Source organism: Leptomonas pyrrhocoris (genome assembly GCF_001293395.1).
Source record: "Leptomonas pyrrhocoris isolate H10 chromosome Unknown, whole genome shotgun sequence".
Lineage (NCBI taxonomy): Eukaryota > Euglenozoa > Kinetoplastea > Trypanosomatida > Trypanosomatidae > Leptomonas > Leptomonas pyrrhocoris.
Genome location: NW_015438394.1, coordinates 36,622 through 54,516, shown reverse-complemented (window position 1 = coordinate 54,516; position 17,895 = coordinate 36,622). Strand labels below are relative to the sequence as shown.

Here is a 17,895-nt window from a genome sequence, read left to right as displayed (position 1 = left end):
GTAGTTGCTGAGGCCGCACGGAACTCCCCACGCGCACCCCACCCACGAGCGAGCAGACCTCATTCGCATGCTTGGCTTGTTCTCCGCTCCCTTGCGTCCTTCTCCCTGCACGCCGCTCTTGTTCACGTAACCCAATCCTCTTTCCGTTTATTCGCACGCTTTCGACGCTTCCGCTTGCACCCACACATTCGCTGCAATCACCCGCACAGTTTTTCAGCTCTTCTTCTTTCCTTCTTTTCTTTGTTTGCTGTCTGCCGCCGCTTTCACTTGCTCCGTCGAGTCACGATGCTGATGGAGACGCAAAACACCCGTTCTCTCATTGAGAGAGAGCGGCGCACCGAGTCCGTGTTCCGCCCCCCGAAGCTCGTTAAGTCGCTCCCTCCGCACAAGAAGACGCTCACGGCGACGGCGCGACCGTGGTACCCGACGAGCTCCACGGCGGATAAGAAGCCGCTGACCCCTCCACGCCCGATTCTCTCCCCACCCACCGCGTTGGGCAACTCCCCCGACACGAAGTCGCAGGCCGCGCCGAAGCTCTCGCCGCTGGCGGTGATGTCGCCGCAGAGCTCGGTGGGCAGCCCCTTCTCTCCTCTCTCCAACCCCGTCCACACGTGTTTTCACTCCTTCACCGACGAGGCCGCCGAGGCGAAGGTGTACCCAGTGGACATGTTCATGTCGGTGCGCAAGGACGCGTCGCACACCCCGCACGGCGTGCTGCGGTGGTGCGTGCAGCAGTACCTGGAGGTGCCCACGCTGAAGGTGCCAAAGCACTTGCAGCTGTCGATGAGCGAAATCCTCAACTCGGAGGACGGCGTCAACCGCGGTGCGCTCGGCTCCAGCCTGAAGGGCAAGACGCGCGCGAAGCCGGTGCGTATGGTCCACCACAAGGTCATGTCAGTCCTCAGCCGCGTCACGCCGCAGAAGTACGGCGACTTGCTGGAGGAGCTGCTGCAACTGCCGCTGCGGCAGACCGACGAGGGCGAGCTGCACGAGGTGGTGAAGGTGTTCTTCGACAAGGCGGTGCAGGAGCCGGAGTACAGCGGCCTGTACGCCCGCCTCTTCAGCGAGTTGTGCGAGATGAAAGACACCGAGCGGGAGCTGGAGGCGGAGCTGCGCGACCGGCTCTTCTGCAACCGCATCAGCCGCGAGCTCCTGCACACCTGCGACGAGGAGTTCCGCCGCCCGATTGAGCTGACCGCCGACGAGAAGGTGGATCGCACGACCGGCAAGCCGTACAGCGACGAGGAGGTGGACATGAAGCGCACCCGCCTGAAGAACCGCCTGGTCGGCAACGTCAAGTTTGTGGGGGAGCTCTTCAGGATTGACCTCGTGACGGAGGCCGTCATCGAGAGCATCTTCAACCTGCTTGTCGGCAGCTTCAGCCCGAGCAACCCGGTCGAACGGGAGGACTACGTATTTGAGGTGTTTGCGACCCTCGTGAAGACAGTGGCCAGCATTCTGAAGGAGCGCCGCCCGTGCTCCCTGGTCCGCTACCTGGGCGTCGCCAGGGTCGTGGAGATGTCGCACCCCCACCTGCGCATCCGCTTTCTCATGATGGGCCTCGACGATCTCAACAAGAAGCAGGGCTGGGTCTCGAGCGAGCGGGTGATGCGGGAGGCGGACTCCTGCGACGACGTGCAGCGCTCCACCGCAATGAAGCATGTGGACAGCGTGGCGAGCACGTCCTTCCTGCAATCCTCCATCATGAGCCAGAGTGAGGAGAACATGACGCAGCGCACCGAGTTCGCGCTGCCCCGCCCGGCCTCCAACTTCGGTGCGAGCATCCACATCTCCCCTCCTAGCCCAGACAACAGCTCCACGCTGTCCCGCCCGTACGCGGCGCCGAAATCCGCTTCGCAGAACATATCCTACCTGAAGCCGAGCGCGATCGCCGCGATGCCGACGGCGGCGGTGCCGGAGCGGCGGGCGCCGCAGACAGCCGCCTTCAATCGTCCGGCCGCGGAGACGAACGCGGCCCGCTCTTTCATTGACGGCGCCACGCCTCTCCCATCCCGCAACCGCCCGTCGAACGTTGGGGCGACGGAGGTGGTGAACATACAAGACGTGAGTTTGCAGCTGATGCAGAACTTCAACGACCCAAAGGAGGAGCAGACGGTGCTGCACGGCATTGGTGAGATGAGCCTGAAGAACAAGGTGCTCTGCCTCACGTGGTGGCTGCGACAGGCCGCCACGGACACCTCGCGCTTTAGGGAGCGGCAGCGTGTCACGAAGTTGCTCTCCTCTCTCCTCACCTCCAGCCCTTCCTTCCGGCCGAACGACTTGATGGCCGCGATTATCGAGTGGATCCGCTTCGACATTGAAAAGGCCGAGTTCCACCAGTGCCCCCGCATGTTTGAGAACATTGGCCACATGATCCAATACTGCTACGCCGCGGATGTGGCGCGCCTGCCGAGTATTGCTGGAGTGCAGAATCTGCTGCACCTCGGTCTCTTCAACGTGATGTTGCACGACCTGACGACCTCCAACGGCACCGATCAGATGGTCACGCTGGCCAAGAGTGCCACCTCCATCGGTGCGGCACTCCTCAACGCCGTTACAAACCCGGCGACGGACGCCGCGATGCTGCGAGTGGCCCTGCAGTGCCGCTTCCGCCTTCTCCCGTACTTCTTGAGTGTGAGCAACGTCTCGGAGAACGGCATCCCATGCACACCGACCCGCTGCCGCACGCCGACGACGCCAAACCTGCGTAACAGCCCACTGGTCGAGCCAATCACCAGCGTCGGTCACTACGATCCGCTATCGCAATGCATGTCGTTCCAGAAGATCGCCGATGACGCTGAGTTCGTCGTGCTGCGCCGCGCACGCACCGCCGCCGGTGAGCGGACGCGGGCGTGGAAGGACGCGGTGGTCAACCTCGCCGTCGCGGAGGTCGGCAACGGCTCCACCGTGGCGCAGCTCGTGCAGTTGGCGAAGGTCGTCGGTGCCCTCCTCGCGTGCTCGACGGTGTCACTGAACGGCAGCAACCTGCTTTCATCCGCTGAGGTGGACGAGGTGGTGGGCGAGATTCTGAAGCGCCGCCCGGGTGATCTCTTCCAGGCCATCGCCGCCATGGAGGTCATCATGCACCACACGCTGTCCATCTCCGGCTCCAACCCGCGCAAGAGCGTCCGCGTCAAGCAGCTACGCCTCATGTACGCCCGCTGGTGCACGCAGAACATCCTCGACAAGTCAGTGGTGATGGACCTGCTGCACAGCTTGCATGGGCCGGAGAACGGCTCCGACGTTTACGCCGTGTACCACAACGCCCTCGTCGACGCCGAGCTGCCGTGGGCGTCGGTGCTCACATACTTATCGTAGAGCGAGAGGCCGCAACAACTGCAGTGGAGGAGATGGAACCATTTAAACCTCTAACGACAAACCCTTCGGTGCGTGTAACCAACGCCGAAGCAAAAAAAATATATAATCAAAGACAACAAAATACAAAGTGAAAGTAAACTAATTCAATAATGGTGCGGGGAGAAGTCGAGAGAAGTCGAGAACGAAGGCTCTTCATGCTGTTGAAAAACGGAAGGGGAAACACCGATGAGTCACGCAGCGCTAGTCACGGCTTTTACTAGCAATGCGAAAGAAAGAAAAAGAACATTTTATTTTATACCTTCCGCCTTTTGTCACATTTTCTTGTTTTCACTTCTTGCATACAAAGAGCATAAATCGAAACGTATGTTTGCTTAGCTCCTCCTTTTTCCTCTTCCCGTGGCTTCACCGTAGAAGTATGCAAATAATACCTATTGCTGTTTATTCTGTCTATGCGCGAAAGGGAACTCGAGTGGCGGCAATGCAATTCGTGTGAAAGTGGGCTGCACTCATTCTTTTGCTTTGTTACTGTACGCATTGTTTCTACTCCGAGACGCTCTTTCACCCATTTGTTGTGATATCTTTTCCTTTCCTTCTTTTCCTTCCTTTCTTTTGCGAGTGGCGGTTTTTTTTTGTTTTGAATTTAATGTTGTTCGGCTGCTGAGAAGGTGGCGAGAGAAGGAGATGTGCTATTCCTTCTCCTCTGCCTCTGCAAGCGCGCGAAAGCGTCCCAAAGAAATGTGTTTGATTCCCACAAGTAAAATGGCGCTCTCCCTTATCTTACGGCTTATAAGAGCAATCATGATTGTTTTTGTTTTCGATATTTTTGTTTCTACAAGAAAGGAAAGGCGGCTTTTTGTTACTTTGCTCTTCTTGATTCTTTATTCGAAGACAATTTCAACGTCTTCACTTTGGCACCTGCGCTGACGCGGAAACGCTTCGTGCCTGCGACGAAGATTTCTATTACTTCTCTTTGTCTTTTACCCTCACGAGTCGCGACGTGCTCTGTGACCGCCATTCGTGCATCGAAGCTTTCTATACCGTTATGTACAACAAACTCCGTAGCCAAGAAACGCTTCTTTCCACAACACAGCATGTGAGTGCACTAGTCTACCGATGTTGCTGGTACAGCACCTTTGCAAGGGGTACCCATATATATTCACGTGTGTGTGTGTGTTTGTGTCACCGCCAGTACTACCCTTACAAGCTGAAGCATTCAACGATATTTTTCTTCTGTGAAGGAGTGCTTCCACGAGTGAAGGCGCTGGTTTCTCCTTTCCTTTCTCTTGAAGCATCTCCTTCTTCTCTTTTTCAGGCAGAAGTGAAAGGTACCGTGCTTGCTACGCTGTTTACTATATATGTGCTTTCTGATTGTTTTGTTTTATGTTGCCTATATATAAAGAAACTCAGCTGAAAGAGGCGAGCGCGTCTGTATTGTAAATGGAGCTTTTCTTTCTTTTTTGGCATCCTTCATTCACTCCACACACCGTGGAGAACGCGTCGTCCGCATTTCCGGTCGCTGGCGTTTGCGCACCGGGAAGATCAAGGCTGCACACGTTCTTCCATTTCGAGCTCACGACGCACGCTGATTTCACATTTTCATAATTCTCTCCCGTTTTTTGACGTCGTGTCCGCGTTCTGCTGCGCCTCGATCTTGCTACAGAGCTCAAACAAAGAGTAAACAGAACCGTAATTTTTCTTTTCATTTCTCAATAATCCGCTAAGCAGAGCAATGGGCTTCAAATGAGTGCTGCAGATTCATATACATAACTATATATATATATATATGTGCTTTCAACTACCGTTATCTTAAGTGTACGCGGAAGCACCAAATGCGCACGGCCGATTTTCTTTTCTCCGATTGCCTCGAAATTTCACACATAAACAGACCCCGTCGTTCTTCGTTCACGGTGATGCAACATAAAAGGAAAGCACACAACACAAACAACGAACATTCCGGCTCTGAAAGTTTACTGCAAAAGAAAAGAAAAAGCTGGCTCTCTACACATTTGTGTGCAAAAGCGGCAGTCTCGGCTCGTCTACCCGGCAGTGAGCCGCTCTTGGATAGGAGCAGGGGTGAACGATTATTCTAACTGTAACGACAGTTGAGTCACCGGACGCAGGAAGAGAGGAGAAATTGCATCTCCGCACGTTCTTCCACCTCGCAGCCTTTTCCCGCTGTCATCGGTGCGCGTGTGCCCGTGGGGCTCTCGCTATCACCAACGAAAGCGTCCAACAAAGCCGTTGCCTTTCCATTCTTGTCCTTCTCTTCTTCTCTTTTTCTACTGCGCTCTTCTGCACTCCTTCACACAAATCACAGTTTAGCGCTACAGCTACAGTGGTACGTCGTCGCCATCATGAGCCGCTTCTTAGCCGGCACGTTGGCCACCTTGCTAGGTGGCGCAGGGGGTGCCATGTGGAGCACTTCCCAGCATTCCGATCAGCTCGCCGTGCAGTGCGCCAAGAAGCCTGTGAGCACCTTCTCGCCCGACGAGTTCAAACCCTTCAAACTACTCTCCTCCCGCTACGAGTCTCACGACACACGCCGCTTTTACTTTGCCCTTGGCAGCGCAGACGAGAACTTCAACATGCCGGTGGCGTCGTGCGTTGTAGCGAAGTTCACTGACGCGGACGGCAAGGATGTTGCTCGTCCCTACACCCCCATCTCCTCGAACAGCACCAAAGGCCATTTTGAGCTGCTCGTGAAGAAGTACCCGAAGGGCAAGATGGGCAACCACTTGTTTGCGATGCAGCCTGGCGAGGAGCTGCTGTTCAAAGGACCTTTTGAGAAGTTCGCGTACAAGCCGAACATGTGGAAGCACGTGGGTATGATAGCGGGCGGCACCGGCATCACCCCCATGTACCAGGTGATCCGTGGCATCTTAGAGAATCCAAAGGACAAGACAAACATCTCCCTCATCTTTGCCAACAACCAGCGCCGTGACATTTTGCTGACCAATGAGCTGATGGAGCTGCAGAAGATATACAACAACATCAACGTGTACCTGACGCTGCTGGAGGTTCCGCACCGCTGGTTAGGCGGCGTTGGCTACGTCAACGAGGCGATGATCTCAACTTTTATGCCGAAGCCCGGCGAGAAGAACACGAAGATCCTCGTTTGCGGCCCGCCGCCGATGCTGCAGGCCATCAGCGGCGATAAGCTGTTTGAAGCCGGCAAGCCGCCTCAGCAAGGTGCCGTGGGAGGTCTGTTGAAGGCTTTAGGCTACAAGGAAGATCAGGTCTTCAAGTACTAATGAGTTCGCTGCCACGTGTGGCTCTCCACTGTAAAGCAGAGAAGAAGTCTGTTGGCGCGTTGATGTGTCTTCCTTTTCCTTTCTCCGTTTCCTCTTCGTTTCGTCCCTGTTAGGCGAGGACGCTGCGGTGCGGTGGCAGCGTGAAGTTGAGCAGGTGGACATGCCGAGCTGCGGCGGTGTAGCGGCGGTGCGATTGATGGATTACTTCTCTCTCTTTTTTTTTTTTATTGTTTCAGAACGAATGAGATGAGCGTGCAGTAGAAAGTATGGATAGCGTTTAGCATTTGAACAAGCTTCTTAAAACTTAAAGGCAAAGCCGAGGTCAGCCACCTACTATCGACAAGAGAGAAAAGCACGGTGGAAGGAAGCTTCATCACAGTCGAGTATTGTATTTTCTTATCGAACAAGCGAGAGAGCGGAGAAAGCCCTGACGGATGTGTTGTGTTTCCTTTCTTAGTAACATGCACCGAAAATACGGACAACTACGCAGCCCGGATGCACGGCGGAGCTAAAACCTCCAGTTTGTGACATGTGTTTTTGAAATAGGGAAAAGGAAGCAATAACAAATGCCGCGCTTTCATCTTCTGTTCTTGCCCACACGAATTTGGTAGCATGTCTTTATCGATCGGTGCTCGCTGAAATCGGATATGCAGCCCACTGTCTGGCACGAGTCGCAAATGAAGCGCAGGCGCCCATCTCTGCATCTTTCCATCTTCCCGTCTTGTACCCATCCTCTTCTGACGGCATCCGTGTCGTTTCTCTGTTCAGCTGCGGTGCTTCTCGTTGAACGCGTTCGCATCGGGATTTCGTATTCTATTATCGTTTTTATTATTCTTCTGCGCAGCAACTTCTGTGCTTGTAGCTGTCACGTTTGAGTCCCCTGCAACAAAGGAATACGGAAATTCACGTCGCAGACGTGGTGCAGCCCGCTACTATTTGACCAACACCGAAGGAAGGATGCCGACTCCTACCGATCGTGATGCCGTCTCTCCGTACACCCAGACGGACGAGGACCTGTCCGGCAAGAAGCACACGCCCGCCGTGAAATCGTACAAGAACACGGAGTTCCTCAACGGTAGTGCCGGTCGGATGATCCGCATCCTGTGCGAGTTCGAGGAGCCGCAAGAGCGACTGCGCCGCAACTTTATCCGCTCCACCTTCCTCTTTTTTGGCAGTGCGCGGTCCATGACGCAGGTGCAATTCGATGCCACCCTGAAGCGGCTTCGCACGAAGCTGACCGACTGCACCGATGAGGGGGAGAAAGAAACCGTGCGGGCGGAGCTGGCCCGATTGGAGAAGACGCAGTGGATGTGTGAGTGGGTGGAGGTGGTGGAACGGCTGGCGACGATGGTGGCGCAGTTCGCAAAGGAGGAGCAGCACCTCATCAATCGCAGCTACCGGTACATCCCGGACTACTTCAAGGTGACGCCAGAGGAGACAACAAAGTCGATGCAGGAGCTGGAAGCGCATTTCGACGACCTTGTCGTGACCACCGGCGGTGGCCCGGGCTTTATGGAGGCGGCGAACCGCGGTGCCGCGTCGGTGCCGGGGGTGAAAACGATGGGCATGGGCATCTCCCTGCCGTTTGAAAAAGGCCTCAATAAACACGTCACCGACGGACTTGCCTTTGAGTTCCACTATTTCTTCACCCGCAAGTACTGGATGATGTACTCGTGCCGCGCCATTGTCGTCGCACCCGGTGGCTTCGGTACGATGGATGAGATGTTTGAGCTGCTCACCTTGAAGCAGACCAAGAAGATCCCGTCATTGCCGGTGGTGCTGCTTTGCAAGAAGTTTTGGCAAACAGTGATTAACTGGCAAGCGCTGGCTGACTTTGGTGTCATCTCGCAAACCGAGATCGACGGCATGCTCTTCACCGACTCCGCCGAAGAGGCGATTGCTTACATCAAAGACTACTACCTGCGTCTCGCTGAGGTTCAAAACTAAAGGTAACGGGTGGATGCGTCTCTTTGCGTCTTTTCCAATAATACCAGTTTGCTGCATTTCCTACTGGTGTCCTTCCTATTTTGTTTTCTTTGTGTTTCCGAACAGCTGTTTCTCATCCGTTCGGTTCGTGGCTCACTCCTCGTCAACTCAACGTAGTTGGCACTTTTACTTAATCGATTTCGAAAACGGTAAAGCTGCAAAAGGCAACAGAAAGGAAACAATTGCGGTGTCCTGTGATGTGCGCAGCGCACCGAGCATAACGTTCATTCTGGCCGACGCCTTTTCGCTGCGCCTCTGCAAAGCCAATCAGTTGCATAGTTTTCCCCATCGCTTCTCTCCTTCTTTTCTTCCTCTCCCCCAGCGATTTTACTGAAAGCTTGCGCCAGGAAAATTTCACCGGGGGACGAATCGAAAGCCACACGTCCTCCTTTCCTTTCTCTTCTCTCCCTTCCAGTCGACCCCTCTCTCCAGGGAAGGCTGTTTTAATTGTTTCCCGCCGTCCCGCCACTTTTCCAACCCCACGAGGCGGACATGCCGACGATCCGAGTGTGAAAGAACCTCCTTTTCGTACAGTTCTAATAATTTCGAGCTAAAAAGGAAATTAAACGCCGTCAGCCCGTAGCGGCAACACATGAAAGCGATACACGGGATGTAATGCCATTTGTTTACACTTCATTGATCTTACGTTCTTCTTTCTTCTCTCCTTTCTTTCTGAACAGAAGGGTAATAGACTATAATTTTCACCCTTTTTTTTAATTAATTGGGGTGCGTAGGGTCTGCCGCATCGCGTAGGTTGGCTGCGTGTTTGACATGCCTTAATGCGGCCCTTTTCTCCACTGCGGCGAATGAGCCAGCCGACGAAACGATTGCGACTTGTCGGTCTCGTTGTCTTCTGCGGACTGCTTCTTCTTTTCTTCGCGGTGTACCGCCGGTACCCATCCGTTGTGTCATGTAACTCACCGTACGCAAATGTCTACGACGTTGTCATCGACGCGGGCAGCACGGGCTCACGTGTGCACATCTTCCAATTTGAGCGCGCCAAGGACGGTGTGGTGCTCTTATCAGAGCGGTTCCGCCGTGTCGAACCGGGGCTTTCGTCGTATGCCCTAAATCCGGATGGTGCTCAAAGTTCCCTGCAAAGCCTCCTCGAGCTGGCGATGGAGGCGGTGCCGCGGAGTCACTATGCCTGCACTTCCGTCACGCTCAAGGCCACTGCCGGTCTGCGCCTCTTGCCGGAGAGCCAGCAGAAAAGCGTGCTCGATGTGGCGAACACAACCATAGCGCAGTCGCCCTTTCGTTCTCGCGGCGCCTCGATCATCTCCGGAGCACAAGAAGGCGTATACGGCTGGCTCACGGTGAACTACCTGCTCGGCAGCATGAACTCCGGTGACACAGCTGTCACCATCGACATGGGTGGCGCGTCGACGCAGGTGGTCTTTGAGACGGAGAAGTCAGCGGGTGAGTGGCTTCCATTTAATTACGCCCATCGACTGCGCACACCGAGGCGGTCCATTGCTTTGTACCAGCATAGCTACCTTGGTCTTGGCCTCAATGAAGCCAAGCGAACCATGATGACCGCGTTCGCTGCCGTCAATGGCACGTCATCTTTTACGTGCTTTCCAACCGGGTACAAGCTGCGGCACGGCGGCGTCGACCTGCACAACGACGGGACGGCAGACTTCGACGTCTGTGTGGAGATGCTCCGCACACACGTGGTGAAGAGGCCTGTTTGCAAGTTCGACGCGTGTGGTGCCCGTGGCGTCCCACAGCCTTTGTTATCCACCGGCTCCATGCCAATATACGCCTTCTCCTACTATTACGATCGTCTGCATCGCTTCCAGAATGAGGGCAGCCTCGTGACGGTATCCACGTTCAAGGATAAAGGCAGAGAGGCGTGCCGGCGCGACTCGCAGTCCCATCTGGAAGCGGGCGGGGAGACGCTATGCATGGACATGGCATACTTGTACACCTTCCTGACGCAGGCCCTTGGCCTCACGGACGCGACGCCGCTCAACGTCCCGAACCGCATTGCTGGCAAGGCTGTGTCGTGGTCTCTCGGCTCTTCCCTCTCTCTTGTGCTTCAAATGGAGTGAAGGAAGTGTGCTGACTCCCTTGTAGAATGCTCTCTTTTGCGCTGCATCACAATGCGCACCGTTGCAACGCCGAGAAGAAGGTGCCCCTATCGTGGGACCCCCGCGTATTGTTACTGTACTGTGGCACTTTATGGACAACTTCATTAAATTGGTTTTCCGTACAACAGCCGTGAGGCGCGAAAGCGCTTTCGAGTCCGTGAGCAAAAGTACTTCGGTTTGTGCCAGTGCGCGTGCTCTCTGCGCAGCCGCATGTTGGGAAATCGATGAAGCTTTCCAATTCAATTACAGCTCTTTCTTCCTGCTTTCTTTCGTGTTTGTTCGGATGCTCGAGGGTGAAGTCGAGGAGCCCGGCCGGCGGGAACACACCAAGCTTTTTAAAAAGGATATAAGCTCTTGCTAGCAAAACACGGTCAACAGTACAAGCGACCTACTCATGGCCGCTCAGCTCCTCTATGGTACTCTCTGACTACCCCCTAGTGCACCACTTCGAGCTGTCCCCTGCGGTTCTGACACACGTGCAAACAAGGCGGCATTACTTTGTCGGACCCATCCCTACGGTGTCTGTCGACCACGTCTCCTCGAGAACGGTTTGAGCAGGAAGAAATCGTAAGCGGACTTGCCGTACCAACCGCAGGTGCGGGCTTATCGGAGCCGACGGCTGCGTTACGTGCAATACGCAAGATTTGGTGAAGACCATGCCGGATCGCTCAGGGTGATGTAACGTGATCGGCACCTGCTGCGCTGAGTTCCTGTGCAGAGATCGGAAGATAGGGAGGTCGCGCTCCCCACCACACAACCGCAGTGTAGTATTCAATGGCAGAGCAGATTGGCTGTTGTCAGTGCACAAACACAAGCAGAAAACAACCTCCTTAGTGTTTCGGAATGTCGCGTTTCGTGCTGGGGTGCCAGTGCGGAGTTGCACCTTTGTGAAGAAATGGAGCTCCAGAGTGCGACGTGCCAGGGTAGATCAGCGGCGTTGCCCGACCCACGATCTCTCGCGGTATTCCGCGTTCTCTGCTTTCACCACTCATCTGACGACCCACTTCGGCAAGCTCCAACTTCTCCTGCTATCATCTCTTCAGACGTGGTATACTCGCCGTCTTTTTTGAGAAGACCGGAAGCGGAACTCTGTTCGCCCTCCTTCTTTTCCGTCTAGTTGCTCGGCTCCGCCCACAGCGCTCGTTGCCTTGCGTGCTTCGTGCGCGAGAATCCTCTGCTGACTTTATTGTGCGTTTTTCTTCTGATGATTCATGCTAAATATCGGCTACAGAGTTTAGCAGCTGCTACATTGTGGATGTATCCGCGGAGTCAGACGGAAAGACAAATGAGGTAATTCCTCAGCAGGCGCTATTGCGCTGTAGCAGTGGTAAGACTTAACAAGCGAGACAACGGAAGCGGCGACGGTACCGGCCAACACGTGTACGCAAACGTGCAGAATTGCGTCGCCACAGGTGCGCTGCTGTGAGGCCTTTCATTTTCTTCTCTGCGGGAACGTTGTTTGCACACAGGGACGCGGTGCCTTTTGCTCTCTGTTACTCTACGGGTAGAGGAGACAAGGCATTTCTCGTCATCTACTTTGACCTCTTCTGATTCTCTCAGATCGACGACCCGTGCATTACACATTTCTTCCAGTAGACGAGTTCACCTCTGAGAACTATAAGCAAACATACGCGATTGCACGCACAGTTTTCCTCACACAAATTCAAAGCCTCTCTTCACGAAGATGTCGCTTCAGGGTTACATTCAGGACTTTAATGCGTCGCTCGCCTGCGATTCAACTGGTGACGCTCGCACAGCGCTCGAGCGTCTGCAAATGTACAACTTTGTTCAGATAACGAGTTTCATGCCTCCAGAGCTCATCACGCGCTGTATTTGCACACTGAGTGCCATGAGTCCGCAGATGAGACTGAACGCGGAGACGCTGGTGAACTACCCTGAAGCTGGAAAGACTTGCGGTAGAGTGGTGGGAAGAGAAAACCATCTGGCCTACGGAATCGAAGCGTTGGGGACAAGTGAGACACTTCCTCGACTTAAACTCTCGCTGTGGTGGGCGGAGCGGTGCGGACTGCCGCTGAGTCTTACCGTAGACAACGCAGACAACGACATGCTGAAGCTTCTCCCGAATAGTATGAGGGACCGAGTGGAGGAGCTGAACGTCTACACCTCTTCAGGAGCTGTGTATGCGCCAAACCGCACACCAGAGAGCGACGGTCAGCGCGGGACCTTTCTCAGTTCACTTTTGACGTTTCCAAACATAACGAAGTTGTCAATTTTGTGCCGGGAAGGGTGTGAAACCTCTCGTGATGTAGCTGACGTGAATCGCGCGCTACGTGTTGCGGCTCAGATGACGATCAGCGAGATACAAGTTACAGGTTTTAAGCAACTGAGCGACTTCTCCGCGCTGGAGGGATCGCAGCACCTTCGACACCTGAAAGCCACCCGTTGTGGAATACGGTCGGTGGCAGAGTTGGTGAGCTGTCCGATGCTCACCGATCTCGACGTCTCCAACAATCGACATCTGCAGAGTGTTTCCGATCTCGCAGGCGCACCTCGTCTCACAATTCTCGTCGCAAAGAATTGCAATTTACAAAACCTAGATGGTCTTGACAGCTTTCCCAACCTCCTCAAACTTGACGTGTCAGGCAACGACTCTGTAGAAAGTCTTCACGGCCTTGCTGGCGCGGAGAGTCTCGAGGAACTTGCAGTCAACCACTGCAAGCGACTGTGCAATGTTGACGGTCTCAACAGCTGCCAACAACTCGGCGAGGTCGACGTCTCCTACAACGAGATCTTGGAAGACGTGAGCGGCCTTGCTGGTGCACCATCCCTTCGGATTCTCAATGCGAAGGGGTGTCGGCTGCGCAATGTCGCTGGGCTCAACGGGTGCCCACTACTCAGCGAGATCTATATCTCCGACAATGTCTCTTTGGAAGACCTGAGCGGCCTTGGTGGGGCACCTTCCCTTCGCGTTATCAAAGCGAGCGAGTGTGTGATAAGCTGCATAGATGGCCTTAACAGGTGCCCACTACTCAGCGAGATCGATATCTCCCTCAACGACGTCTTGAAAAACCTGAGCGGCCTTGCTGGTGCACCAGCACTTCGGATCATCAAAGCGAGTGAATGTGGTCTGCGCAGCGTAGGTGATCTCTACCGCTGCCCACGACTCGCTGAGCTCGATGTGAGTCTGAACAGGCACCTAGTGAATGTGGATGACCTTGCTCTATCCCCCAGTTTAAGGCGTTTAACACTATATGGTACAAACTGTACGCGCGCTCGTTTTCTGAATTCCTCCATCGTGCTCCAGTGATAGAGGACAGCAAGGCTGGAACTCGACAGCTTTCACGCGTTCCTTTTTCTTCTATTAAGCTTTCGTCATTTTTGTACTTGATTGCACTGGCGAGGAGTGTCTGTGATCAACCACCCCTTGCGGTGTCATCTGTTTCTTACCGCTTTATTCCTTTTCATTCCTTTTTGTACCTTGCTCTTTCGATAGCTTTCCGCTCTCGAATCACTCTTCTTTTCTTGTTTACTGTCTGCATACCTGGTAATTAAAACTGCGCCTTTTACCCAACGGTATGTTTTGAAAGCTCAGCTGCGTGGACTACGCCGATTGAAAGTAGAAATCCGGGTAGTCTCCGCAGTTTGCAGAGGCTTTCTCTTTTAACTCTCCCACTGTTGTATAAAACGTCTTTTGTCAAACCGGTCAGGCGTTTAACTTCATTCTCACTGTCTTTATTTTTGTACTCGGTGGCACAGCAGCGCTGACTCAGCACCGTCGCAACACTCGTAAGTGGTCGGGCTGCGCCTCCAAAACAATAATAATGCTCTTCTTTTTGCGGGCTCCTTCTCTTTTGAGCTCTTTTTTTTGTAAGTGTTGGCTCGATCGATGCCGTACCCCTCTTTTTCTTTTCATGGCTTCGAGGCGTTTCAGGGCGTACAAGTCCTTCGAACTGGCGCTTCTAAGTCACATAATGTCCCATTACTCCAGGTGGATTACAACAATCCCCTTCTTCTTTTTGTATGCGTCGGTGGGCAACGACAGGGAGAATAGCGTCTCTTTGGCACTGCCCGCTGCGCAAAACTCCACGTTTGAATTCATCTGTCCTTTTCTTTCTTGTCTATTGTACGTGAAAGGTGTCTGAACTAAGGCAATAATAACACCACCCCCAGAGAGTGTTGAACATGATGGAACAGCGGAAGAAGATCATACGGGAGGCTCTCCCAAGTGCGCAAGCAACGCAGCAAGTTTGTATTGCAAGGATATAGTGCCCTGCAGTGACGTTTCATCTGCGACGTTAGAGCGTGTAAGGGACAGCTGTTGGTACTGCTGAATTGCTGGTAATGTCACCTTTCTCGCCATTCTTTACACAATGCTGTCTCCCCGCTCTTCTCTCGTCCAATCTTTGTCTCTTTTCGTCTTGTCTTACGTGCATTTGGTCCTTAGAGCAAACTGCCTTCACGAGTGCTTCGATCACAGATGAAGGACGTAGCGGACCGTGCTGCTTCTCAAGCGGCATAATAGCTGAACACTTTCTGTTCCCAGGTACTTCCACCGATGCGTGTGCTTCGTCGAAAGGGAATGAGGTGAGGCAGCACTTCGAATCCACAGATGAGCTGTCACCGTCACCTACAACGGCTGTTGAGCACGATTGACACGGTGCTACAACGGCAACAGTGTCCTTTCTTTTCCACGTTACCAGGCAGCGGATCGGAGCCATGCGATCATCGAGCAACTCTGCTCCCCTGGTACTGTGGGTTATTATAGTGCCAGTTGCTGAGAGCTGCCTAAGGGGGGATAAGTGTGGTACCGCAAAAGGGGATGGTAGATGAAAGGAAAAGCGGACTCCTGCGCATCGAAGTGCATTGCGTTTGGAAAAGGTGGAAACCAGACAGAAGTGGCTCGAACATGCCGAGTGCAGCGTCTCAGTTGTATCACAGCTCTTTCCTTTCTATATTACTTGGTAGTGGATTGTCACTGCCGCAGTCTCAGCACTGCTTTGCATCCTCTGAAGAACAGAGCAAGAAGAAGAGGGTGGAGTACGGTCATTCTTTGGCCAGCATGTGAGTCGATGCAAGAAGACCCAGGGGCCTTTTTTACCGTCTTCATGATCCGCTTTGCAAAACGCAACACTTGATTGGCTGAAAGAAGAACGGTCTGTTGCAACGTTGCCAGTCCTCCTCTATGTAGCAATAGAGAAGACCAGAACGGTTGACCTTCCGAGACTTGAAATCTTAAGAAGAAAAATACACATCTGAAGTGAGGTGTTTGATACGGAGAGAGAAGGAGGTGACGATAATTGACGGCAGGCATTTGCGCTCAAAGAGGAGGGAAGCGGAAGAAATACAAGATTTACGGGACCACACAAGAGAAGAACAGCTACATATAACTGTAAAAGGAAAGAAGATGCGACTGAGAAAACGGAGTGGAAAGAGGGAGAAGAATTTGAGATAAAGGCACGAAAACAAGAGAAATTAAAGCAGTCACGACAATGATTCTGACTGCCGAGAACGCCAAGTGGCTCCCGCTGAGCAGGTGCACCGTCAAGGCGTCCTCTATCTTTCAAGCATTGACGTGGAGTGTTGCGTCGCTGGAGCGCTGATGAACCACCGCATCTCGCGCAAGAACTCCTTCTTCGAGGTGATTGCACCGGCGCCGTGGAAGAGGCAGAGGGCGTCGCCGTGGTGGTGTGTGGCGGGCTCTTCGGGTGCCGGACGCGACGCTGTCTACCACTGCGGCACCACTCCACCGAGGCGAGGGGCCAAAGAAGGCGCGGCAGCTGCCCACCAAGAAGAAGCAACTGCAGCAGCAACGGCGGCTTCCTGCTGAACGGCAGAGTGTCGCAACGTCACGTGCTCAACCGTCCGCACACCGCGCCAGCTTCGATGTGATGAACCCACCTCTTCCTCAACGATCGCACGGCAACAGGCAATGGAGACGAGCAGGGGCGAAGAAGGGGTACGAAAGGGAGCTGACTCTTGCCGGGAGTTTGTTGAGAGACAGGCGGCCGCCACCACGGTAGCGGAGGTGAAAAGAGCACCAGCGCGAAACAGAGGCATGGCACGACGAGGGCTGCGACAGTTGCGGCGATGTCTGTGCCAGATGTGGTGGTGGTCGACTCGTGGGCCTGGCCACGCCGAACATAACACGATCCTCTGCACGGCATGAGAGCCGGACCCTTTACTGAGCCAACCGGCAGGCGAGCAACGTGTACAGGGGAGTATTGGTCCGTCTGTGGGCCGTCACCTTTCTGGAGACGTGTGACGATGGCAATTCCCACGGCTTAGGGGTAGCCGCTCTGGGAGTGCTGCGAGTGCGGCCCAAACTGAGGAATCTGCCGCTGTGCACCGTGCGGGGGACGCTGACACTGCTCCGTCTGGTGCGTGTGTGTGGCCTGACGGTGAGTGGCTGCGTGTTGTGTATGGCTGGACAGGTGTGCTGTGGGGTGGGCGTGCTATAGAGGGCTCTCTGCTGCTGAGTGTGTGGTGCTGTAAGAGACGGAGGGAGAAACATAGCGTATGTACATGGTGGCGTGGCGTGCGCAACCTGCTGTCTTGTGCTGTGTGCGTTGGTGTTGGGGCTGCCGTGGTGTAGGAAAGGGCGGGGTTAGGGTTAGGGTTAGGGTTAGGGAAGCGGTTCTGATTGAGTTTCGTACTCTGAAGAAAGAGCGTGTCACTTATTTAGTTTGCTGCTATTTTGGTTGTGGTTGGCGTGATATTTGGTCTCTTTTCTTGATTCGTTGTTTTGGTTAATGCTTTTGTGCCGCGAAATGCGAAGATGAAGTTTTATGTGTAGAGCCCAAGTCCATGACGCACGTTTGTACAACACTGGTTGTTCAGGATGCACTTTCGCGATGTGTTCCAATTGGAACGCGCGAAACAACACCTCTTCCATCCTGTCGGGAATGCACCGACACGTGCTCGAGATCACTTGTGACTGCTCTTCTTACTTCTTCTCTTGCTTCTCTTTTAACCCTCACGATCTCTTCTCTTATGATCGTGATTGCTGAAGCATTCGCCCTTCCCGCCAAAAGCATTCCGCAGCCGTCAAAGTTTTAAAAGCCCACCCACCCAACCCTTCGTTGCAACTCTCTTTTTGTTTTCATTCCTTTTCATTTACGAGTATTTCTGTTCTTCGCCTTTCTTTTTCCTGTACGTTCTGCAGCCTCTGGCGCAGGTGTTTTCCTTTACTTGACATTGTTGTCGCCGTCTTTTCTATTCTATCTTTGCGTTTTCTATCTTCGTTTTCGTTAACCGTATCTGTCTTCAGCAAGCTATTTTACAACCTG

The 17,895-nt window shown here is 53.8% G+C and overlaps 5 protein-coding genes across 9 annotated transcripts; all 5 read left to right on the top strand.

Annotated features, from left to right (window-relative positions):
- Window positions 1-208: 208 nt before the first annotated feature.
- ABB37_09978 (hypothetical protein) lies at window positions 209-3,318 on the top strand (the record flags this gene model as incomplete). Of its 2 annotated transcripts, none has more annotated exons than XM_015809665.1 (1): window positions 209-3,318. In XM_015809665.1, exon 1 carries the CDS (start codon window positions 286-288, stop codon window positions 3,316-3,318), a length of 3,033 nt encoding a protein of 1,010 aa, XP_015651705.1. In that variant the 5' UTR covers window positions 209-285. The 2 variants fall into 2 exon arrangements, with proteins under 2 accessions (XP_015651705.1, XP_015651704.1); XM_015809664.1 differs by having other exon boundaries at window positions 280-3,318.
- Window positions 3,319-5,634: 2,316 nt separating this feature from the next.
- Window positions 5,635-6,569, top strand: ABB37_09977 (putative mitochondrial Nadh-cytochrome b5 reductase; the record flags this gene model as incomplete). 2 transcript variants are annotated; one of them, XM_015809663.1, is made up of 1 exon in its annotated part: window positions 5,635-6,569. In XM_015809663.1, the coding sequence occupies exon 1, from the start codon at window positions 5,673-5,675 to the stop codon at window positions 6,567-6,569; it is 897 nt and encodes a 298-aa protein (XP_015651703.1). In that variant the 5' UTR covers window positions 5,635-5,672. The 2 variants fall into 2 exon arrangements, with proteins under 2 accessions (XP_015651703.1, XP_015651702.1); XM_015809662.1 differs by having other exon boundaries at window positions 5,640-6,569.
- A 767-nt stretch (window positions 6,570-7,336) lies between these two features.
- Window positions 7,337-8,516, top strand: ABB37_09976 (hypothetical protein; the record flags this gene model as incomplete). 2 transcript variants are annotated; one of them, XM_015809661.1, is made up of 1 exon in its annotated part: window positions 7,337-8,516. In XM_015809661.1, the coding sequence occupies exon 1, from the start codon at window positions 7,527-7,529 to the stop codon at window positions 8,514-8,516; it is 990 nt and encodes a 329-aa protein (XP_015651701.1). In that variant the 5' UTR covers window positions 7,337-7,526. The 2 variants fall into 2 exon arrangements, with proteins under 2 accessions (XP_015651701.1, XP_015651700.1); XM_015809660.1 differs by having other exon boundaries at window positions 7,413-8,516.
- A 453-nt stretch (window positions 8,517-8,969) lies between these two features.
- Window positions 8,970-10,609, top strand: ABB37_09975 (ATP diphosphohydrolase; the record flags this gene model as incomplete). Its single annotated transcript, XM_015809659.1, has 1 exon — window positions 8,970-10,609. Exon 1 carries the CDS (start codon window positions 9,335-9,337, stop codon window positions 10,607-10,609), a length of 1,275 nt encoding a protein of 424 aa, XP_015651699.1. The 5' UTR covers window positions 8,970-9,334.
- Window positions 10,610-10,939: 330 nt separating this feature from the next.
- Window positions 10,940-13,916, top strand: ABB37_09974 (hypothetical protein; the record flags this gene model as incomplete). 2 transcript variants are annotated; one of them, XM_015809658.1, is made up of 1 exon in its annotated part: window positions 10,940-13,916. In XM_015809658.1, the coding sequence occupies exon 1, from the start codon at window positions 12,333-12,335 to the stop codon at window positions 13,914-13,916; it is 1,584 nt and encodes a 527-aa protein (XP_015651698.1). In that variant the 5' UTR covers window positions 10,940-12,332. The 2 variants fall into 2 exon arrangements, with proteins under 2 accessions (XP_015651698.1, XP_015651697.1); XM_015809657.1 differs by having other exon boundaries at window positions 10,947-13,916.
- Window positions 13,917-17,895: the final 3,979 nt, after the last annotated feature.